Source organism: Rhinolophus sinicus, linkage group LG11 (genome assembly GCF_036562045.2).
Source record: "Rhinolophus sinicus isolate RSC01 linkage group LG11, ASM3656204v1, whole genome shotgun sequence".
Classification (NCBI taxonomy): Eukaryota; Metazoa; Chordata; class Mammalia; order Chiroptera; family Rhinolophidae; genus Rhinolophus; species Rhinolophus sinicus.
The window spans coordinates 9716908-9739687 of NC_133760.1; the positions used below are offsets into that span (position 1 = coordinate 9716908).

A 22780-nucleotide genomic window follows, 5' to 3' on the forward strand; every position below is an offset into this window, starting at 1 on the left:
GCAGCTCCCTACTATTCCCCCCCAAAAAAATATGACCTGAAATGAAGATGCAAAAAAGGGACACTGACAGACATAATACAAAGATGGCCTACCATGTGTATCTCTTCTAAACACCCACAATCTTCTGGAGAATCCATAAACAACAGGACTCTCAACTCAGTCTGTGTGATGGGTGTTTTCACCCAGCCTGTGGCAGCCTGGAGAAATGGTGCCGCCTGGCACCAGCGCTGAAAAAATGGCAGCAGGGATGAGGCTCGGAGGGGAGGGGGAAGCTCAGAATCAATCACTGTCATTATCATCGTAAATCACAAAATAAGGACAACATGTAATGCTACCATGCACCAGGTACTGTTCTGGGCACTTTCACCCACTTAACACTGCCAGTTACATCATAAGGTGCTGTCACCTTCCCATTTACTAATGGTAAGATAGAGGCAGAAGGTTAAGGAACTTGGCCAAGGTCAGTGCCTTACATGTGAACCTCGGCTTGAAATGGCCCGGTTGGCACCCCCATAGTAGAGGCTTCGCTGGGTCAGCGGTTTCACCTTTCCTTGACCGACCTATATAGCTTAACAATAGATCATCCGCCTGAGGTTTGAGCTTGGACTGTCTCTTGTCCCACCCTGTGCTCTGTTTTAGAAAATCACCCTGAGACTTACGATTGATACCCTTAGGCTTATTGATCACAATCTCAATGGTCTGTCAGGCTACTCCCATCATTGTTCCTGGATAGATGACCCAAGAGCTATTGCCAGAGGGAAGGCTCTATGCAGACCCCCAGAACCGTCCTGTAGCTTCTGGAGGAACGCCCAGATTTTCCTTTAAATACCGCAAGCCAGACTGAGAAAATTAAGGCAGTTTTTGGAGGTGTTAACCCGCTGCCTTCTCAGATCACCCCTGCTGTTAATAAACACTTATTCTATAACCCAACCCCTGTGTGGGTCTGTTGGCTGAGCGAACTTGTTTGGTCTCTGGTTTCAGGCTCAAGCTCTTAAGTAACTACAGTGCTTTCCTGTAACAGTGGCTCCAGAAAGAAACTGGGAACTGGTGCTTTAGGAATGGAATATGGAAACGAAAGTAGATTTGTTTTTACTGTGTACCCTGTTGGCTTCCTGTATTCTGTCAGAATGTACGGTGTATTCCCTGTTCAAATATAATTTAAAATTTATTTAGGCTGGCCCGGTGGCTCAGGCTCAGGCGGTTAGAGCTCCATGCTCCTAACTTCGAAGGCTGCCGGTTCGATTTCCACATGGGCCAGTGGGCTCTCAACCACAAGGTTGCCAGTTCAATTCCTCGACTCCCCCAAGGGATGGTGGGCTCTGCCCCCTGCAACTAAGATTGAACACGGCACCTTGAGCTGAGCTGCCGCTGAGCTCCCAGATGGCTCAGTTGGTTGGAGCGCATCCTCTCAACCACAAGGTTGCTGGTTCAACTCCCGCAAGGGATGGTGGGCTGTGCCCCCTGCAACTAGAAAAACGGCAACTGGACCTGGAGCTGAGCTGCACCCTCCACAACTAAGATTTAAAGGACAACAACTTGACTTGGAAAAAAGGCCTGGAAGTACACACTGTTCCCCAATAAAGTCCTATTCCCCTTCCCCAATAAAATCTTTAAAAAAAAAAATTTTTTTTAAATAAGATTTCAAATGAAAAAGGGTAAATTCTCCCACTCACCTATACAGCTATGAATAGACCTTAGATAACTTTCCCCTTAAACAAGCTTTCATTCCGGTTGGTGACCACAGGCCGTAAGGCCCGAGCCCTATGGACTGCGCCTGGCCGCGTTCTCGGCTGGGTAATCCTTTTTGGCGTGCACAGGGCTCCACCAGCAGGCATCTGAATTTTGGACCCTTGACTAAATTCCCCCCTCCACCAGGCCCCCGAGGATTTAATACGTGGTCCTGATCCCACCAGTCCCACCAGTCCGCCTCTCATGGCTTCAGAATAAAGCCTGATACTGGCGCCCCATAGGGCCCGTCCTGACCATTCCTGCTGTCTCACCTCCCACCTGGGGGAACTCTCGAGTCCAAGCCAGGGTTACTTCTCCCTGGTTCTCACTCTGCCTGAGTGCCCTTGCCCACCCTTCACGGTCCCACCGGACCTGCGCCCTTTCCTACGTGGTTTGAATCCCTGCCTCCCTCCACAGAGACGCACACTCTTCCAGCGGACACGCCAGGTATGAATCATCCCTGAGTTTTCAGCTCTCACTCAGTCCAGCACATTGAAATTCCTCCCTGCCTCCCAACCCCACCGCATCCCGCCAAAACCACTGACGAGGCGGGACTCGAACCTGATATCTCCGGAGCCGCCCTCTCTGTAGTCTCTGCACACCCACGCCGGCTCCCACCGACGCGCACGCGCACTGAGGCGGAGCCGCAGCGCCCTCCCCCCTTCCCATCTGGTATCCGCATGCGTACTGAGGCCAACCACCTCCAACAACGCATGCTCAGCTGGGTGTTCACGCTCGCGGGACCTGAGCTCAGGTTGGCCCCGCGATACCTCTTCCTCCTTCGGGCGGGCCTTCCCTGGGTGCCGCTTCCGGGATGCCCAGGCCGGTTCCGGAGTGACCGGTGCCGGTTTTCTCCCCACCTCTTCAGGCCTCCTGGCCCCCCAGACGCCATTTGCAGGCAGGTAGCTGGTGGTGGAACCTCCCCGCCTCCACCCCACCCCACCCCGCCCCACCCCCGTCACGGAGAGCGCGCGCCGCGCCCCAGAAACCAATCAGCAACCGCCTTAGGTAAGGGGCCCGCGCGAGGCACGCGCACCCACGGGGTGCGGGGCGCGTTCCAGGGTCCGCCCCCTTCTCGACCGTTAAACGGGCGCGCGGACGCTGGTGGGGGTGCGGAATTGAATAGACAGCCAAGGGTAGTCCGTTAAATGCCGGGTTGGCGGGAGTCGGGTGGGGAAGAGACGTTGACCTGTAAATAGGAACTTCGGTTCTGGGAGACCCTAATAGAGAGGACCTAGAAACTGGCCATAAAGTACTGCGAAGGTCCATCCAATAACGTATCAGAGAAACTTCATATCTGGAAATACTCTCACAGAAGTGCCTACAAACAGACCATTAAATACTGGGGAGGTACTCCAAATACTGTGTAAATAGAAACTTAAGTTGTGGGGTTCCCCATAGGAGGTATGGATACCTAATTATGGAGAATTCCCCTGAGTAATATATAGACTCATCAGTTCTAGGGGAGGCCGCATAGAGGAGCCTGTAAATACGTGTGTAAGTGATAGAGAGTTCTTAGAAAAATGTGTAAATAAACGCTTGAGTTCTGAGTGGGGGCCTGCGTCATTTGGGTGGGCATAAATATGGAGTTAGGAATTGGGAGTCTCCCCAAATAGTTTGCAAGTAGACAGTTAGATTCTCGGAGATCCCAAAAAGGGGTGTGCGAAGAGATGCTTAAGAACTGAGGAGCCTCCCCTGACAAAAGAAAAAAAGAAATGTGTAATTAGGCTCAGTTTCTGGGCGGTCACCGTGAGAGTCCCATAAATAGACATTTAAATAGACTAGCTTTATATATTTTGGGGGAACCCCCAAAGAAGCATAAAACAACATTGGGAGTCCCCAAATTGCATGTAGGTGGACTCGCGTTCTGGGGAGCTCCTCATAGGGTCTGTTAAAGAGACTCAAAACCCGTGGAAGTTTCTAGAATAACGTGGAAACACTTGTTTGCATGGGAAGGGGGTCTCCATAGGCATGTAAACAGACAGCTTAGTGCTGGACTCCCCATGGAGATTCCCCATTCAGAATCCCCATGGAGACGTGAAAACAGACACTTGAGCACTGTAAGGTGTTCAGAATAATGTGTAAACGGACACTTAATTGCAAGGGAGGAAGGAGGGAGTTCCAAGTTCTGAGGGGAATCTCCAACGGAGACTGTAAACAGTCATTTAAGTGCTGAATGAATCATTTCCATAAGTGTCTGTAAATAACTTGCCCTCCTCTTGTCTCAGTAGGCAGTTTCCATCCCAGTTTGTGGCTCCGGAAGGGGTCAGAGCTGTGAGAGGGGAGCTAGACAAGCCCTGGCCTGGCTAGCGAGATGACTCCTGCATTCTGTAAACGTATACTTCAGTTCCAGAAAGAGTCTCACAGGGATCTATTAATGTCACTATGTACTGGGATAGGATTAGAGGGGATTCATCGAATGATTTAAGAGGCTTTTGAGAGCTAGCTAAGCAAGAGTCAACAAACTTATTCTGTAAAGGGCCAGGGAGTAACTGTTTTAGATTCTGCAGGCCATACTGTCCCTGTCTCAATTACTCAACTGGCCGCTGAATCAAAGCCATGGACAATGTAAATTGATGGCTGTGTTCCAATAAAACTTTATTTACAAAAACAAGGCAGACCAAATTTGGTCTATAGGCTGCAGTTTGCCAACTTGACCCTTGAGCTATAGCAGATGGCCTTATAGTCCTGCATACAGAGTTAAGTACTCAGACTTCCCTAGAATGATGTATAAACGTCTGGGGACCTGCAAACAGATACTTAAATGGTAAGGAGTGGGTCGTGTAGGTAGCCATACATTTTATAACATCTTCAACTAATTTAAACACTGGGGAGACTTTGGAGTATAATGGATGGTAAACATCATTGGAAAGTAAACAGACACTGAAATGTAGAGGGACACCAGATGAAAATAGGCCCTTGAATCCTGGAGCTCCCCCACCCCCATATGCCAGTAATGGGTAATCAAAACGGAGTTGTCTCACTAGAGATAATGTTACTGATTTGTAAAAAAAAACACAAAAAAACCTTGCTGCAATTTGAGAAAGAATGTCTCATCTCTGTGACCCAGCCCCTATGAATTATATTTATGTTGGGACAAAGTAATTAATAGTTGGCAGTAGTTTTGGCTGCAAGTAGAAGTTACTTATTTCTCACTGCATCCAGAGGTAGGCAATTCAAGGTTAATAGGGAACCCCAAACCTTGTCTCTTGTTCTACCATGCCTTCCATTAAGTTGCCTCACAGTTCAAGATGGCTGTTTGTGCTCCAGCCTCCACACCCACATTCCTTCCAGCCAGGAGGAGGAAGGGGCAAAAGGCATGTGCCAGCATCTATGAAGGAAAGTTTCTGAAAGCTGCCAGAACACTTCTGGTGTCATACCGTTGGCCAGAAAGAACTTAGTCACATGGGCACACCTCACTGCAAATTAGGCTGAGCATTTTATTCTGGATAGTCACGTACCCAGCTTAGAACTTGGGGTTTTATTTTTTTGGATATTGGGAGCAGCTGGCAGTCACTGCCACAGCTACAAACGGAGCTCTTTTGAAAGGAACTGCTCACTTACAGTCTGGGATGAACCATATAGAGTGGGGAAAACTCTCTTCGCCCCAGAATTGACCTCTTTCTCTCTGTAGGCGACCATGTCTGAGTCTGGTCACAGTCAGCCTGGGCTCTATGGGCTAGAAAGGCGGCGACGGTGGAAGGAGCCTGGCCCTGGCGGACCCCAGAATCTCTCTGGGCCTGGTGGCCGGGAGAGGGACTATATTGCACCCTGGGAAAGAGAGAGACGGGTGAGTTTCTAGTCCCCTGGGCAGCATTCGTGTATCCACTCATTCCGCAAATATTTATTGAGTACCTACCACGTGCCAGGCACTAATCTAGGTGCTGAGAGTATATCTGAACAAAACCGACTGCCCTCATGGAGTCAGAGGGTAGAGAGTGACACGGGGCCATCTTAGATGAGGTGGTTAGAAAGAGAAGCCTCTCTGAAGAGGTGACTTTTGAGCAGAGATGTGATTGAGGTGAGGGAACAAGCCATGGCAAAATCTGAGTGAAGAGCATTCTAGACAGAAAACAACAAATGCAAAAGCCCTGGCTTGTATCTGGTGTGTTCAAGGAGTAGCCAGGAGGCCAGTATGGCTGCAGTGGATGAAGAAGGAGGGAAAGTGATAGAAGGATGAGGTCAGAGAGGCAACGGGGCCAGCTCATGTAGCACCTGGTAGGCCTTGGAAAGGACTTTGGATTCCACTGAATAAAGGTGGCATTGGAGTGTTTGAGCTGAGAGGTGCCATAAGCTCGTTTTATAAAGAGTATGTGCTAGTGCCAAGAACTTTCTAGTTGTGCAGCATGCAGAGTGCTGGCCCTGCAAAGTGCTTTACGTCCTTCGGGTCTTCCCGAACCCTTACAGCTACCCCCAGGAAGTAGAATCTGTGCTAGATCTGATTTTCACTATTGAGGAAAATGAGCCTTAGAGGGGAAGGGACTTACCCATTCAGTAAACTTTGGGGCCAGGACTTGAACCCAAATCCAGCCTCAAGTACAGCACCATCTGCCTGCTGCAGAGGGTCCTGGCCTGGGAGTCAGAGCCGAGGTGTGCGCCCAGATCCCGCCTCACTCTTCTGTGCTAGGTGACCTATCGCCAGAATATGCCCCTTGGGTTCTTTTTCCTGGGCCCTTCCCACCTCAGAGCTGTTTGGTGGCGTGGAAAAAGTTAACAGTTGGTACCAGTTTTTGAGTCATAAAACTGCGAACATGAAGAACAGTTTATTCACAGTGAGCTGGGCTCTTGCTTGTCCCTTCCCTTGGGTGGCACATCATTGAGAACACAGACTCTTCCACACGCATCTTCCTGGGGAATGTCACCGTCTTCCTACACCTTCAGCTTCAGTCCCTGAACAAGCAACTCCCAAATCCCAATTTTATCTGACTTGGCCACTGAGCCCTCGCAGCCTCCTAACTGGCCAGTGGACTCCTCACATCCTCCATGTCCCCTGCTGACCTCAGTGTCTTCTACCATTTGTCCTCCCAGTGTCAACGGCAGCCCATTGGGTCTCACCCTGAACACCTCCCCGTCCCCCAACCCCACACCATTCAGGCACCGGGGCTGCACATGGTGCCTCCCGAGTGTATCTCCTATCCATCGTCTCCGCCCTCACGGCCTCATCCCAGCTGTCATCGAGTCCTCTCGGGACCTTCTCCCCTCTCTCCCGCCCTGGCCACCTGGAAGCCCACAGCCTTTCCTCTTTCAGGAACTGTCCTTTCCAAAGCACTTTCGTATCCTTTTGTTTGTTCTTCACCAGAGGCCAGTGGAATGAGCGGGATTTAAATAAGAATCTTCAGTATATGGGTGACGAAATAGACCAGTGAGGGGTCAAGACTCGCAAGTTAATCAAGGAATCCGAGAAGGAACAGGACTCAAACCCAGGTCTCTCCCTCTTCTCAAGCAGCTTGGGGGTGAGTCAGAAGAGGCGTGAAGAGGGCAAGCTGTGGGAATCAGTCCACGGGCTTGGCCAGTGCAGGAGCAGAGCTGAGGAGAAGAGGGTCAGGATAGCAGGTGCTGTCAGCAGCTCTCAGATAGTGAGCACTTGCCATGTGTCAGATGCCGCATGGACAGTTGATGAGTTGTGTCTTCTTTCAGACCCATAATAGTCCTGTGAGGAAGGAATTCCTATCCCCACTCACCAGATGAGGAAACAGGTCCAGGTTGACGGTAGTTCCTCATCCAAATTCATACAGTAAGAGGCAGAGCCAGGTCTGAACCAAGATCTTTCTAGCTCCCGAGCCCTTGCTCCTTCCACCTGGGCTTGTCATCTAGCAGAGGCAGCTGCACAGAGCGGCTGACAGCATAGTTCTGGAGCCAGGCTGTCTGGGTTCAAATTCTGGTCCCATTGCTTGTTGGCTGTGTGACCTTGGACTAGACAGTTAACCTCTCTGCGCCTCAATGTCTTCATCTGTAAAGTGGAGATGATAGTATCTGTCTCGCAGGGTTGTTGGTAGGACTGAGGGAGTTAACACGTTGCGTACGGATCACGAGAATCTTTATGAGGGATTTAAACCCCGCCGTATGCAACGTGTTAATACCTGAAGGCATTTAGATTAGTGCGTGGTGCATAAAGGCCTCTGGAGCGGCCAGGGGAGCCCTTCCTGAGTAACTGCCCTCCCTCACCACAGGATGGCAGCGAAGAGACAAGTGCGTCGGTCATCCAGAAAACCCCCATCATCCTCTCAAAACCTCCAGCAGAGCGGGTGAGCAGGGAAGAATCTTCGGAAGGGGAGGCTGGGAACAACTAGGCAATGGATCTCTCACTGACTGGAACCTTCTCACTCCCGTAGTCAAAGCAGCCACCACCTCCTGCAGCCCCTGCTGCCCCACCTGCCCCAGCCCCTCTCGAGAAGCCCATCGTCCTCATGAAACCACGGGAGGAGGGGAAAGGGCCTACGGCCCCAACAAATGCCTCAAGTCCCGAGGGCACCGCCCCACCACCCCCTGCAGCCCCTGCACCACCCAAGGGGGAGAAGGAGGGGCAGAGACCCACACAACCTGTGTACCAGATCCAGAACCGGGGCATGGGCACTGCTGCGCCGGCAGTCATGGACCGTGAGTTGGGGCTGAACAGACACCTGTTGGGACTCGGAGCCCCATCTCACAGACCCTCACCACACTCTGTCTCCTGCTTTGTGTTTCCAGCTGTCGTGGGCCAGGCCAAACTCCTGCCCCCAGAGCGCATGAAGCACAGCATTAAGTTGGTGGACGACCAGATGAATTGGTGCGACAGTGCCATTGAGGTACGAGAGGGGGTCTCCTCCTACATGAGCTTCTGCAGGTCCCACACCCTCCCCTCTGCTGCCCCTCCCTCCAGCCTCGGGTAGGCAGACCAGACCAGACAGCTTTCAGGCAAGTGCAGCAGTGAGAGGGAATGGATCCGAAAGCTCTCACTGGCCAGAGCTGAGTTGCAGTAGCCTTCACTAGCTCAGCAGTACCGGTTGCTAAAGTACAGAACTACTTTGGTAGCGATTGGCCAAGAGGTACTCCCACTACCACCTAGATGCCCGGTGGGTCTCCTGTACCATCCCACAGCAGGGCGGCCTCCTGGGTCCTGCTTCAGTCCCCCTCCAAATTGGTGGAAACCCGTGCTCTACCAGTGTTAACTGGTTTGAATGTCACTCCCCGGATGTCCCCCTTCCATCCTAGCGGCCCCTGCTCTAGTTCAGACCTCCCATTCCTGGACTGTCATATCCACCTCCAGTGTTCCCCTCTCCTGCTGCCACTCACCCCCAGACCTGTCAGATCACTCCTACTCTAATTCACCCTGCTATGTCCCCGCTTTCCCCAGTAGCTTTGATGTGTTAGGACAACATGCCAGGCCCATCCATTACCTGGCCCTGCCGCCTCTCTGTCCTCTCACACTGGCATCAACTGGGGAGCTTTAAAACAAAAGGAGCCGGGGTGCAGGCCCTTGAGCACAGACAAGTAGAACTCTGCAGTGACGATGCAGTGTTTGTGTCATCGGTGTGGTAGCCTCTCTCCCCGGACGTGGCTGTTGAGCACGTACCCACATATCCCACTGTGTGGCCAGTGCAACCGAGCCACTGCATTTTTTATTTGGTTTCATTTTGTTGTAAATAGCCACATACAGTCAGTGTCGATCATACTGAACAGGGCTAGCCCTAGATGTTCTGCTTCAAAATGTCTAGAGTTAGGCTGACGATTAGCTTTGTTTTTTTTAAAGCTCTCCAGGTGATTCTAAGGAGCAGCCCCAGTTGAAGACAGCAGTAAGTCCTCACTTAACATCATGGATAGGTTCTTGGAAACTGACTTGAAGCGAAACAACATACAATGAAACCAATTTTCCCACTGGCTAATTGATATAAATAAGAGTTAAGTTCCTCCAGCATATTTCTGGTCGCAATAACATCTCCAAACTTCTAAATAAAGACCCAAAACACTCCTAATATTAAACATTGAAACAAATGTGAGCTATACATATATCTAAGATTAATAAAAACAAGTCAGATAATTATTTTCCAACCCACTTATTTCAGTTCAGGGTGACAGGTGCCTGGAGCCTATTCCTGAAGCTCAGGGCCAATGTGGGAACCCACCCTGGACAGGATATCCTTCCATCACAGGGCCACTCAGTCAGACTGGGACACTTTAGAAACCCAGTTCACCTCACGTGCACATCTTTGGGATGTGGGAAGAAACTGGAGTCCCTGGAGAAAACCCACCCAGACATGTGGAGAACATGCAGACTTCACACAGACAATCGCCCCAGCTGGGAATCAAGTCTTTTTTGTTTTTCTCATCAACCTGATAACAAAACCACGTTTTTTTTTCAGGGACCCGCTGTGTCCGTATCTGTGTTTGTATTTCCTTGAGGAATGTCTCTTATGCCCCCTAGTGGTGAAAGTTAGCAGAGCTGGTGGCCAGGGGTGAAGGTCTCAGGAATTTCCAGGACTCTTAAATCCCACAGAAAAGAGCCAGGATGGACTGATGTCCCTTCCTGCACACTGCTCCCTTTCTCATGCTTTTCCAAGTTTTCCCAGCCTGCCTGAGAAAGCCGAGAGCCTCCCAGGAGTCAGTTCCCGTAGCCGTCGGTCACCAAGTCGTGTCTTCAACCTGTCCTTTCATTCCTGTGCCTCTCTTCTTTTCCCCAACGTCAAGCTTCCCCTTTTCCCAACTTGTTTCAGCTGCACCGACTTTCTGTTAGCTTCTTGACCATGCCTAGCTCTTTTCTACTTTGGAACTTGCACAAATACTATTCTTTGTGTCCGGAACATTCCACATACCCTGCCAACACACACACACACACAGAGGTCCTGTTCCCAGTTGAGAGCAAGAATGTTTCTCATACCTGACAAGGCAGGTGGGCAAGCCACAGGAGTCTGGGGCTCCCTCGTGTCATTCCCACTCAAGCACCTGGCCCATTTCATGAGGGCTGCTTTCCTACATCTTCCCACAGTACCTGCTGGATCAGACCGATGTGTTGGTGGTTGGTGTCCTGGGCCTCCAAGGGACAGGCAAGTCCATGGTCATGTCACTGTTGTCAGCCAACACTCCTGAGGAAGACCAGAGGTGAGGCCATCAGGTCGGGGTGTCGGAGGCCAGGAGGGAGGTGGGCACCTGGCTGATGGGAAGGGTAAGCCTGAGGGTTGCGAGTGGTGTTACCGAAGGACTTTGGGGTGTTATTTCCCCGCCCTTGGCCTCAACGCCTTTGTCAGATGAGGACGATTCGGGGCTGGACTGAATCTGCGTGTAGCTCCAGGGTAACCGGTCCTGTTCCTTCCTCCCTGCCTGCCTTGCCCCAGGAAATGGTACAGAGCCCAGCCAGGAACTGGGATGATGTACGCATCTGGTCTTTGGACTGAGGCCCACTTCAGTCTCAGCTCTGGTTGACCTTGGGCAGGTCACATTACCTCCCAGTATCTCGCTTCCTCGTCTGTAAAGTGGGTTTTTGGAGCATGAAGTAAGATCAGGAAGGCAGAAACTAAGGAGATCCTGGCACAACAAATGCTCGCAGGATGTGGCTGGTACGGCCTGGGAGACAGTGGGGAAAGAGCTCGACGTAGGCCCTGGGTTCTAGACCAGCCTCATTCCGGCGTTCCTGAGTAAGGATGGCATGTTATCATGAAGATAAAGGGTGAAGCCCCAGGAGGATTTGGGGGAGGAGGAAGCTTAAGAACTAGGGTCCAAAACGGCGGAAAAGGGAGAAAGGTCGGGAGTAGGGGACGTCATAGTCTAAGTAAGGAAATCTCAGAATGAGGCAGGAGAACGGGTAGTAACCACTTGGGGTCTTCTCAAAAAAATAGGGGTTTGTTTTTTTATAAAGCAGATAGTATCACCCTGGACTCTACAGATGGGCATCTGGGGTCCATGAACTCCCTAACAGTATACGCAGAATTATACATCTGTAGTCAGTCATTTCTTCCAGGGAAGGGGTCCGTAGTTTCCACCAGATCTCGATGAGGGCATGGGGCCTGACAGACCCAGAACAGGTTAAGAACCACTGTTGTGAGAACGTACGTCTACCAGAACGAAAGCTGTGAGCTTTGTCTGCCTCCTAGTCTGCTCCCTCTTCTCTGTTTACTCATGACTGCAGCTCAACTTGACTTTAATCTAGGACAGCTCCAGCTCTCAGAGCATTCTTTCCATCTCAGCTGCCATCTGCAACTGGCAAAATTTCCCCATGGCGCTCAGTTCAGATTCCTGAGCCAGAATCCTAGGCCTAACTTACCTTTTTGAGCCATGTCAGCCTGTGGCATGGTGGACTTTGGGACCAGCTCTTGTAAGTTTTGCCTCCTAATTATCTCTAGAATTCATCTGCTTCTCCTCCTCCACACCCACTTCCATGGTCTAAGCTAGTAATGTCTCCCGTGGAGAATGCCAAGAGTCTCCTAACGGGTCTCCCTGCTTTAGTTCAATTCAGGAAGTACTTAGTGAGTGCTGACTCTGTGCCTGGCTTTGTTCATTGCTACGTCGTGGTATCTGGCACACAGGAGGTCTTCAGTACAGTGTTTGTTCAGCGGGAGGACGCCTGCTCTGTGTCAGACGGCATACTAAGCAGCTCAGGGAGGTGGGAATTACCCTTTGAGAGGTAGGTACTATTGTGTTTCCCCTAAATAAGACCTAACCGGAAAATAAGCCCTAGCATGATTTTTCAGGATGACATCCCCTGAACGTAAGCCCTAATGCGTATTTTGGAGCAAAAATTAATATAAAACCCAGTCTTATTTTCGGGGAAACACCGTATTGTCCTGATTTTACAGATTAAAAGATAAAATCACTTTGTCCAAGTCACAGAGTGACCCAGTTGATCTCAGTGGTTTAGGGCAAGGCCCAGCTCTGCCTGCTTGGCAGCATTCAGCACAGGTAGAAATGGGGAGAGCTGGGAACGAAGATACCAAACACCCTCTCACTGGGGTGGAGAGTACTCAGTGCTGTGTCTCCAGTGCCTGGCAGGTAGCAGGTACACTTGGTAGTTTGTAGCTAACGATTATATATCACTGTACATCAGGCACTCTTCCAAGGGCTTTACATATATTAGCCTTATAGTAATTCTAAGAGGTTTGAGACTATCTTTGTCCCCATTTTACAGATGAAGAAACCAAGGTGAAAGAGATCAAGGAACCTGCTTAAAGCCACAGCCAGGAAGAGGCAGAGCTAGGATTTGAAGCCCAGCAGTCAGGCTGAGTCCCTGCTCTTAAACACCTCAGGCTGTTGACTTCGTTAAATGAGTTAGCACGTCTACTTCTGGGTGGGGGTGAAGTCGTGTAAAACCTAGCCTCCCTCCCCACCCCGCTGGTAGCAGGGGCCACGGATTGACGGCTTCGTTGGCAGGCAGGGGACCACTCCTCACATGCCTGTTTCCCAGGTTGCACTGGAGGTGTCGGAGGCTGAGAAGCAGACTCTAATGCACCCTCCTTGCTCCTCCGCAGGGCATATGTTTTCCGGGCCCAGAGCGCCGAAATGAAAGAACGAGGAGGCAACCAGACCAGTGGCATCGACTTCTTTATTACCCAAGAGCGGATAGTTTTCCTGGACACCCAGGTGCCAACCTCCACTCCCCCCACCCCCGCATACCACATTTAGCTCCATCCCCGAATATTTTTAAGCCGGAAGGCTGCTTGGATTCCATGTGGTTCCAGCCAAGCCATGGACTTACTAGGTGCCCTTAGGCCAGTTGTGTCTTCTTGGCCCTTAGTCTCTTCTTGTCAGATTTTGTCCTCCTCCCCTCCCATCCATTGTGTATACAGTAGCCTAAAGAATCTTCTAGCATTGCAGGTAAAAGTGTGGGCCCTGGACTTGGTCTGTCTGTGTCCAGATCCTGTCTTTAATCCTTACTACCTGAGTGACTAAGTAAATTTTAACCCCGCAAACCTCAGTTTCTTCGTCAGTGGGGGTAAGTGTACTTAGCCTCAAAGGATTCTTGCAGGCATTCAGTGGAACCATCCAGGCACAGTGCTTGGCACAGGACCTGCCATGTGGTTAACACTCAGGCTTGTCACTCATTAGGAGTGACCTGTCATGTGTTTGACTGGCAGCTTTCCTCAGCTTCTCCCTTGCTCTTAAGCAAAGCCCCTGTTCTTTAGCCTGGCATTCAGGGCTTGTGCGGCTTGCCTCCTTCAGGCCCTCTAGCCTCCCCTCCCTGGTGTAGTCACCAGCCCTGCCACACACACCACAGGCCTTGCCATGGTCCCTCTCCCCTCTGGGCTTTCCATATCCTGTTCCCTTTATCTGAAACCACCTACGAGCTGTGTGACCTTGGCCAAGTTAGTTAACATTTCCATTCTTCACTTTTCTTAAGTGGGAAAATAATATTGTCTACCTCATAGGGTTTTTGTGAGGTTTCACTGAGATAACACAAGTAAAGTGCACCTGACAGGAAGCAGGTACTTGGTACCCTTAGCTGTCAGTATCCTTAGCAGTAGAGCCCTCTCTCTACCCTTGTTTTTGCTTGACTAATGCCTTCTCCTCACTGAAGACTCCGCTTTGGGGTTGCCTCCTCCTGGAAGCCTTCCCGTCCTTTGAGCGCCCACTAGTGCCTGTGTGCACCTCCCATCTCAGCACGAAGGATCACTCTGGTTCTTGTGTACTGCTCCCCCTCCCCACCTGCCTGGAGCTTTTCTGGGAGGGCCCCTGTCGCATAGTGGTGCTCACCGAATATTAGTGCAACAAAGTTGTGGTCACTGTGGGCATTGGTGACATGGAGAGTGGAAAACCTACAAATGTGGCCTGAGACCTGTGTCCCAGGCCCTGTGCAAGGATCATGGGGACCTAGAAATGAACTGTGCCAGCTGGGTCAGAGGCCCATGTGGAGCAGAACAGAAGTTAGAACAGAGCACTGCAGTGTTTGGAGTTTTAGAAAGTGAATGTTTGGAAGAGCCTCTTTCTTAATTCCAATAAGAAGGAAATAGACTATCAAACTTATTTAGCTTTTAAAGTTTTTTAGTGGGACGTTCCTTTAAGAAAAGTTGGATGAGCTCACCACTGTTTCTTTTATACCCCCTGATGCAGTTTTTAAATTCTCATCAATTTTCACACACTAAACTTTCCTTGACCTAAGTAATTATCTAGCAAAGTTTTGAAAGCATTTGAAACGACTAACAATAAAAAGGGTCTTGAAGAGACTTGGCACATTCAAGTAAGTGTTAAATTTATTAGCACTAGGAGATTTTGTCTCTTCAGGCGTGAGGCACTTGAGAGCCTCAGGGATGATTTGTAAAAGAGCTGGGGAAACTGTGTTGCCTTTGAAACTTTTCTCCACCTTTTGCTGACTAGCAATATACTAATTAGAATCTGCCTGCTTGTGTGTCTGACCTTATTTTGTCCCGAAAGCTGGTGCATGGCCTTCAGTGTGTGGGACGCAGGTAGCCATGACCCCTGGGACCCAGCCGCCAACCCCTTTCCTGACACCGCCTTCTCTTCCTTGCTGCAGCCCATCCTGAGCCCCTCCATCTTAGACCACCTCATCAACAATGACCGCAAGCTGCCTCCAGAGTACAACCTTCCCCACACCTACGTTGAGATGCAGGTGAGGGGCTGAGCCAGGTCCAGGGGTGAGGCCTTACCCTCCCTGCAAGGTGTGTGATGGCAGCCGGATGTGGGTTGTCCGAGTTTGTGCTTCGTCAGAGCCCTGGCCGCCACAAGAGCTAGAGGGAGAGGACGACGTAGAGGTCCGACCTGGCTCTGCCCCTCAGGAGAGTCATTTTCCGCCCCTTCCCCTCCAGGCCTCAGTACTGGCAGTGTAACACGGGGCTGGTTGTTCCTGCGTGGCCCGTGAGGGAAGTGCCAGCACAGGCTGGGCACACAGTAGGTGCTTAAAGGCTCTGAGGCCCTTACTCTGCTGCCTTCTCTGCTGAGTTCTGGGATGAGGGACCCCTGTCCGGGTAGAGGGGACCTTCAGCTTTATTGTGCCTTCTGCTGCCTTCAGTCACTTCAGATTGCCGCCTTCCTCTTCACGGTCTGCCACGTGGTGATCGTCGTCCAGGACTGGTTCACGGACCTCAGTCTGTACAGGTGAGCGGTTGGTGGGGAGAGGACCCAGCCACTTGCCCAGGTCTCACAGGTTCCCCACAGCAGCAAGTTGGAGTGGCTCACCGCCATGTCACCCTCCCGCAGTACACACATACACACTTACAGCCCTCCACGCCTTTACACATCACTCAGAATAAAAGCCCAAGTCCTACCCGTGCGTGGCTTACAGGCTCCTACACAATACGGCCCCAGGCACCTCGCCAACCTTCTCTCCACTGCTTTCCCTCACTCCATCAAAGCCGTAGTGGCCTCAAGTCTGTTCTTCATGCAGCCTGTGGCCTCTGCACTCCTCAGCCGGAAACTTCTGCACATCCTCTCAGATGCCCCCCTCATGGCCTTCACGTCAAGCTCAGACCTTGCCTGAGCTCCTCACCTAACAGCCCTCCCCCTCTCCCCTCCGCCTGCTGTATTTCCTTCTTTGCACTTATCCCTCCCTGATGGTGTCCTCTCCCCCAGTAGCAAGTAAGCCCCAGGAGGACAGAGTCCCCGGCGCTGCACACACTGCCTGGTGCTGGGTAGATGTTTAATACACATTTGCTGAATGAATGAATAGCATAAGGAGCTGGCTTGTGTGGGCCTCAGCCTTGTCCATCTCCAGGCAAGTGTACCATCCTGTTGGCACCCTGACAGGCAGGAAACGGGAGGGAGTCGGGATCTGGCAGGAGTCCTGCCTGAAGCTGCTGGAGGGTCCAGAAATGCCCCCAGACCGGACTGGCACAGAACCTATGTCCAGAAGGCTTCCTCTTGGCCTCAGTGCCGGGAGCTAGCTGTGTGGAGGCCAGCAGCCTTGGGCACAGGCCCGGGCAGAAGGAAGGAACGGGAGCTCATGGGGAGGGAGAGCTGAGCTGAAGGAAACAGATGTCTCCAAAGTCAGACAGCCCCAGGTTTGACTCCCAGCTCGCACCGGCTTTTTCCACAGCCACAGAGGCTAAATGTTTTATGCAGATTAAATGAGTTAAACATGTAAAGCATTCAGCATCGTGCCTGGTACATAGTGAGCAACTGATAGATGGGAGCTCACTGTTTGTGTTAGTAACCCTGGGCGTGGGGGTGAGCTGTGAGTCTGGCCAACAGTCAGGAAAGACTTGCTGGGGATCCCTTGGTTGTGACCAGCTCTAAGTGACAATTCTGAAACCTCCCCTCCTACCACCATTGTCCACTGGAGTTCAGTCACATGACAGATACATCGAACATTTGTGTGCCCATCGCTGTTTAGAGAACTGGGGATACAGGTGTGAACAAAACAAAACATATAGCCCTGTAGTTTGCGTTCTGGTGGGGCTGGCAGGTGGCAGAGCCTTGTTTTTAAGCCAGTGTCTATAGGTGGGCTTCTCAGAGTAGACGAGCCCCTTGAAATTGCGGACATGCTTGTATGTGTGTCTTTATGAGGAAAATGGCATCACTTTCATCAGATCCCTTTATCCCTTACCTCGGTTAACAGGTTAGTAGTATTTTATGTGTTTGGAAAAATTATCTAAAAGTAGTATAAACTGAACACTTATGTCCACACAAAAACCTGCACACAGATGTTTATAGCAGCTTTATTCGTAATTGTCAAAACTTAGAAGCAACCAAGACGTCCTTCAGGAGGTGATGGATAAATAAACTGGTCCATCCAGACAACAGGATATTATTGAGGGCGAATTAGAAATGAGCCGTCAAACCATGAAACGACAGGGAGGAATCTTGAGTACATGTTACTAAGTGAAGGAAGCCAATCTGAAAAGGCTGCATACTGTATGATCCCAACTGTGTAACATTCTGGAAAAGACAAAACTATGGAAACAGTAAAAAGATCAGTGGTTGCCAGGGGTTAGGGGGAGGATGGGATAAGTAGGCAGAGCACAAGATTTTTAGGTAGTGAAACTATTCCGTGATACAAGGTGGGTACATGTCATGTTTATCAAAACCCATAGAATAAACAACACCGAGCGTGAACCCTGATGTAAACCATGGACTTCGGGTGATAATGACGGGTCGTGTAGGGTCATGGGAATGTTGACGGTGGAGGGAGCTGAGAAATGGAGCGGGGGTTCTGTGGGAAATGCCTGTACTTTCCACTCAATTTTGCTGTGAATTTAAACTCTAAAAAATATATTTTCTAAGTAGCACAAACTCATAAAAAATGCATGTACAATTGACAGGAGTTCATGGATTAGTGTCTAAGAAGGTTATCTCTGAATCTCCTAAAATTGTGTGAGAAATTTGGTGTATCTATGGCATTTTTTTGGGTGTGGCTGTAGCTTTCATCAGATCTGCAAAGTGAGCCCCCCCCACAGGCTGTGGGATATGGGAGCCAGTGCCAGAGCATCACCTGACCTCTCACCCCAAACCCCAAGGTTCCTCCAGACAGCAGAGATGGTGAAGCCCTCCACCCCGTCCCCCAGCCACGAGTCCAGCAGCTTGGCAGGCTCTGATGAGGGCACTGAGTACTACCCCCACCTGGGTGAGAGGCTTGCTGGGGACCGAAGGGATGGGCAGGGGGAAGAAAGGGGCAAAAACCAGGGGCACTCTGGGGAAGTGGGGAGCTGGGAGGAGGGAAGTCACAAAGGATTAGCCATTACTGCTTGTAGAGGTCCCTCTGCTTCCATCGCACCCTGGCCACTGAGGGTATGACCCCAAGTCTGGGTCTGGCTCCTTGATCACAATGGGAGCCTCTTGGGGACAAGACACGTCCACTTGTTTCTGGGGCGCTGGCATCTCCCAGTGTGGGGCTCAGGGAGTGAGTGTTGACTTGGCCCGAGTGGCCCTATGCCTTGTGCCCCCTCCTGTGGCCTGTGTGACCCTCATTGCCTGCTCTGTCCTTGCTCTGCTCTACTGACACCCTGCTATTCTGCAAAGATTGGTTCTTTTGTGACAGCCCAGGCAGGGTCTTGCCTACTCAGTGGCCTTGCAAGGCCCTGGTGCCACTTCCTGTCATACTCCTGATGGGACCTTCTTCTGTCTTTTTCATCTTTGCTGGCAGACAATAGATCTGGCTCATCTCTGGGTCCCTAGCATCCCTCAGCATAGGGCCTGGCACTAAGTGAAGTCACATAAATGTTTACAAGTGATCTGAGCTCGGGGGAGGGCAGATCTTTGGGGTGAGAACGGGGAGTCTACGTGGCCAAGCCTCACGGGGCCCGTGTCCCCGCCCCCAGTCTTCCTGCAGAACAAAGCTCGCAGGGAGGACTTCTGTCCTCGGAAGTTGCGGCAGATGCACCTGGTGATCGACCAGCTCATGGCGCACTCCCACTTGCGTTACAAGGGTGAGGGTCCCCGAGCCAGCCCCACGCTGGCCAATGGCCTAAACTCCTGAGCCACCCCTGCAGCCCACACCTGCAGACTGGGCTCCTGAGCCCAGCTTGACCGTCATACTCCTACCGCGTCCCCTCCCCTGGCAGCCTCGTACCTGCAGGCTGATGGGTTCTCTCCTCCAGGTACTCTGTCCATGTTACAGTGCAACATCTTCCCTGGGCTCCCCCCCGACTTCCTGGACTCTGAGGTCAACCTGTTCCTGGTGCCCTTCATGGACAGCGAAGCGGAAAGTGAAAACCCACCCCGAGCAGGTGAGGTCCCCCTCCAGAGAATCGGGCCACAGGGAGACTGCTGCTTCCTTGGTCTGGACACACATGGGTCCACCTCGGTTAGGGGGCGAGCAGGCTCCCTGGTGTCGGGGGGGATGGACCCAGCCTGGTGTGAGGGCAGACCAGCCTGTCGCTGAGGTGCTTGGACCCTTTCTCAGGAGCACGTTTCGGAGTTGTAGAAGTACAGGCAGGGCCGGGCTTGGGCTGAACTGAAGTGCTCCTGGAAACCCCGGGTGCTGGGGGCTGGGAAAAAGGCCCCTTAGCTCCCACCTCAACTTTCCAGGACCCGGTTCCAGCCCACTCTTCTCCCTGCTCCCTGGGTACCGTGGCCACCCCAGTTTCCAGTCCTTGGTGAGCAAGCTCCGGAGCCAAGTGATGTCCATGGCCCGGCCACAGCTGTCACACACTATCCTCACCGAGAAGAACTGGTAAGAGCTCTTGGTGGAGGGGGTCAGTGTGAGGTGTGTGTCATCATTGTCCCGTCCGGCCCCCCACCCCCGTCCATACAGAAGGAGGTTCTCTAAGATCTCTATACATTCAGTTCCCTTTTTCTGGAATATTGGTGATTGCTATCATTTTGTAAGCGCCTGTTCCATGCCAGGCAACATACTGTTTCATGTGATTTGTTTTCTTTTTCCCCAGGGTTAAAGTTAAAATTAGGGTCCAGGTCAGGATTAGGGTTTAGGGTGGAGTTTTGGGTTAGGATGAGCAGTTAGGTTAGAGTAGTCTAGAGATCGCAGTACGGTTATCGTTGAGGATTTAGGGTTAAGGTTTTGTATAGGGTTAGGGTTTAGTGTCAGGGTTAGGCAGCTGTGGTTAGAGGGTTAATGTTAGGTTTAGTGTTGGACGGGTAGGGTGTTAGATGGTTAGTGTTAGAGAGTTAGGGTGAGAGCGTTAGGGTCTAGGGTACAGTAAGGTTAGGGTTAAGATTTGAAAGTTAAGGTTAAGGTTAGGGTTACGATTATGAAGTTGGGTTAGAGTTAGGTTTATTTTTTTAATTAAATGTATTGGGCTTACATTGGTTAATAACATGTTTCAGGTGTACTATGTATAACACGTCATCTGCGTTTTGATTGTGTGCTCACCACGAAAGTGCTCATGTGTTTGACTCCCTTTAACCTCTTCGTCCTCCCCCACCCCCCTTCCGCTCTGGTAACCACCATCCTGTTGCCTGCGTGTATGAGTTTTTGTTGTTGGTCTAATGCTCTGTTATCTATCCCACATTTTCCATGTAATTTTGAATCGTCCTAATTAGCTAGTGGAGTGTGTGTTTCGTCTCAGTTCTACTAGTGGGGAAATTTTGGCTCCAAGAGAAGTGTCATATAACAAGGTCACCCACCTGTGCTTAGGTGTCATTTGATTGGGACAAGTAAGGCCAGTCAAACTCAAAGATTCTTCTAAGGCCTTGAGTGGAGAAAGTGTAGCCTCACGGGAGAAGAAACTGGGAGGCCATCAGGAACCACAGGAGCTGTGTTTCCCAGCTCTCCCTGGATGCACTCTCACTGTCCCCCTCCTGTCAGCTGGCTCACCCTGCTTTCACAAGCCCTGCACCCCTCCCCAGCCCCACTTTACATGACTTTCGATGTCCAGCGCCCACAGCAGGTCTGCCACAGATCCAGGCCGGCCTTCTCTCATTTCCAAGAGAAACCAATCTGAACAAGGAAAGGCTTGGTGCAGCTTCTCACGTGGTTCCCTGGGTCTGTTTGCAGTCCCTTGTGGCTGGGAGGGGCAGGGTGCGCACACAGCAGCGGGAAGCCGCTCCGGAGGAGAGCGCAGGACGAGGGCTGGAGCTCTGCTCCCGCCTGTCGGTCTAAAGCAGGGCCCAGTGGGGAGGGGAGAGTTTGGGAGGTGGAAGCGTTGTGGCACTGAGCGTCACAAGACTCTGGAGGGAAGTGGAGATTGAATGCTCCCCACAGGCCAGCACTGAGCGGAGTGGGAGGAAGCTTGGACTTGGAGGTGGGGGCTTGAGGTCTTAGTCCAGGCCCAGCACCTTCAGCTTGGCTTACCTGGGGGAGGTTGGAGAATCAGCGCTGGCATCTCCCCTGTAGCCCGGTTGAGGAGGCTCACACCACAGGTCATGCACGGGCCCAACGCTGGGTGGGGCCCTAGCAGGGCAACTCTTTGACTGTCGACCTCCTCACAGGTTCCACTACGCTGCCCGGATCTGGGACGGGGTGAAAAAGTCCTCTGCCCTGGCAGAGTACAGCCGCCTGCTGGCCTGAGGCCGAGGAGTGTCATGCAGGGAACACCCTTCTGGATCCCTAGTGGATGGTGATGGAGCACGGACGTCCTCCCCCACGGCAGGGTGGAGAGTGGCAGCAGGCCTGATGGACGAGGGACCGTGACTTCCTCGCCCGGAGACATGAGGTGTTCAGGGCCAGTGGACATCTCAGTGGAGCATTGTTCAGGGGGTGACTTTGAGATCCCACCTCCAACTTGATGGGGCAGCCCATCCTCAGTCCCCCACAGGGCTAGGTGGTGGGAGGAGTCTGAATGGTCACCAGGAAGCACAGGCTCCATCTTGACCTCCCTCTGCAGGGACAGGAGCAAGAGGTCCCACTTCCCTGACTCCCAGCCCTCACCTATAAGGGTGAGGCCTGGTCTGGGGAGCTCTTTATGGGGCCAGATCTGGTGGTTCAAATAAAAGAAACTGTGCAAGCTGCTCTGGTGCTGCTCTTCTCTCCCCGGCGTGCTCTCCTGGAAGCAGGGCAAATTTGGGTCCCAGCCCCTGCGGGCAGTTATCCTTGCCTACCCATTGGGGCCTGAATGAACTTGCATGGGGACCCATTCAGTATTGGTCATAGAGGTGTCGGGAGCGGATGAATACCAGTCTGTGCTGAGGAGGAAGCCCCTAGAAAGTGGTGTTCTATTCCTGGGGTGACATCAAGCCCCCCATCTCTGTAATGGAAAATATAGTGCCCTTCAGCTAAATGCAGTGACTCCCCTTGTGTGGTCTGCTCTCACTTGAAGACAGTGCCTGCCTGTGGTGAAATGCCTAACTGCAATAATGCCTAATTTAATACGTGGTTAAAACTAGACCATGTCCCAGGTTAAGTACAGTTGGTTAAATGTAGTACTTCCCCTTGGCTGAAACAGGTTCTACCCCTGTTCAAATATTCGTATCTGACCCTGACCCGTAGCACGTGATGCCGACTGTTGGTTAAGTGGTGGCTTCCTTCCCCTATAAACCTCATCTACTCTGGTTTAAAAAATGGTCCTTACCTTTCATTTACATCCAAAACCTACCCTCAGTTAAATAGGCCATACACTTCAATTAGTGCCCTCGCTCATCTGCTCAGTTAAATATGGCACAGAATCTTAGCGTTTCCCAAAGTATTTCTCCAAATTGGTCTGGCCACCCCACCCTCATCCTAAATGAGTCCTGACTGTCAAAAGGTGCCACCACCCCACCACCCCCTTTAGTAAAGCAGTGGTTCCCGTCCATCCGGCTC

At 51.5% G+C, this 22780-nt stretch overlaps 1 protein-coding gene across 4 annotated transcripts; it reads left to right on the plus strand.

Moving 5' to 3' along the window:
- The first annotated feature begins 2432 nt into the window (after nucleotides 1-2432).
- On the plus strand, nucleotides 2433-21990 carry SMG9 (SMG9 nonsense mediated mRNA decay factor). 4 transcript variants are annotated; one of them, XM_019756595.2, is made up of 14 exons: nucleotides 2433-2482; nucleotides 5363-5518; nucleotides 7899-7973; nucleotides 8061-8325; nucleotides 8416-8513; nucleotides 10691-10803; nucleotides 13164-13275; nucleotides 15164-15259; nucleotides 15659-15744; nucleotides 18102-18208; nucleotides 18903-19010; nucleotides 19182-19310; nucleotides 19612-19756; nucleotides 21472-21990. In XM_019756595.2, the coding sequence occupies exons 2-14, from the start codon at nucleotides 5369-5371 to the stop codon at nucleotides 21548-21550; spliced, it is 1563 nt and encodes a 520-aa protein (XP_019612154.2). In that variant the 5' UTR covers nucleotides 2433-2482; nucleotides 5363-5368; the 3' UTR covers nucleotides 21551-21990. The 4 variants fall into 4 exon arrangements, with proteins under 4 accessions (XP_019612154.2, XP_019612153.2, XP_019612152.2 ...); XM_019756594.2 differs by lacking the exon at nucleotides 2433-2482 and adding an exon at nucleotides 2489-2626; XM_019756593.2 differs by lacking the exon at nucleotides 2433-2482 and adding an exon at nucleotides 2526-2736.
- Nucleotides 21991-22780: the final 790 nt, after the last annotated feature.

What these genes read in the sequence shown, in the direction of transcription:
- SMG9 (XM_019756595.2), top strand. Translation starts at nt 5,369, where the DNA reads ATGTCTGAGTCTGGTCACAGTCAGCCTGGGCTCTATGGGCTAGAAAGG. An exon ending in ACACCTACGTTGAGATGCAG is followed by an intron (nt 15,260 to 15,658) that starts GTGAGGGGCTGA and finishes TGCTGCCTTCAG; the next exon opens with TCACTTCAGATTGCCGCCTT. An exon ending in TGAAAACCCACCCCGAGCAG is followed by an intron (nt 19,311 to 19,611) that starts GTGAGGTCCCCC and finishes TCAACTTTCCAG; the next exon opens with GACCCGGTTCCAGCCCACTC.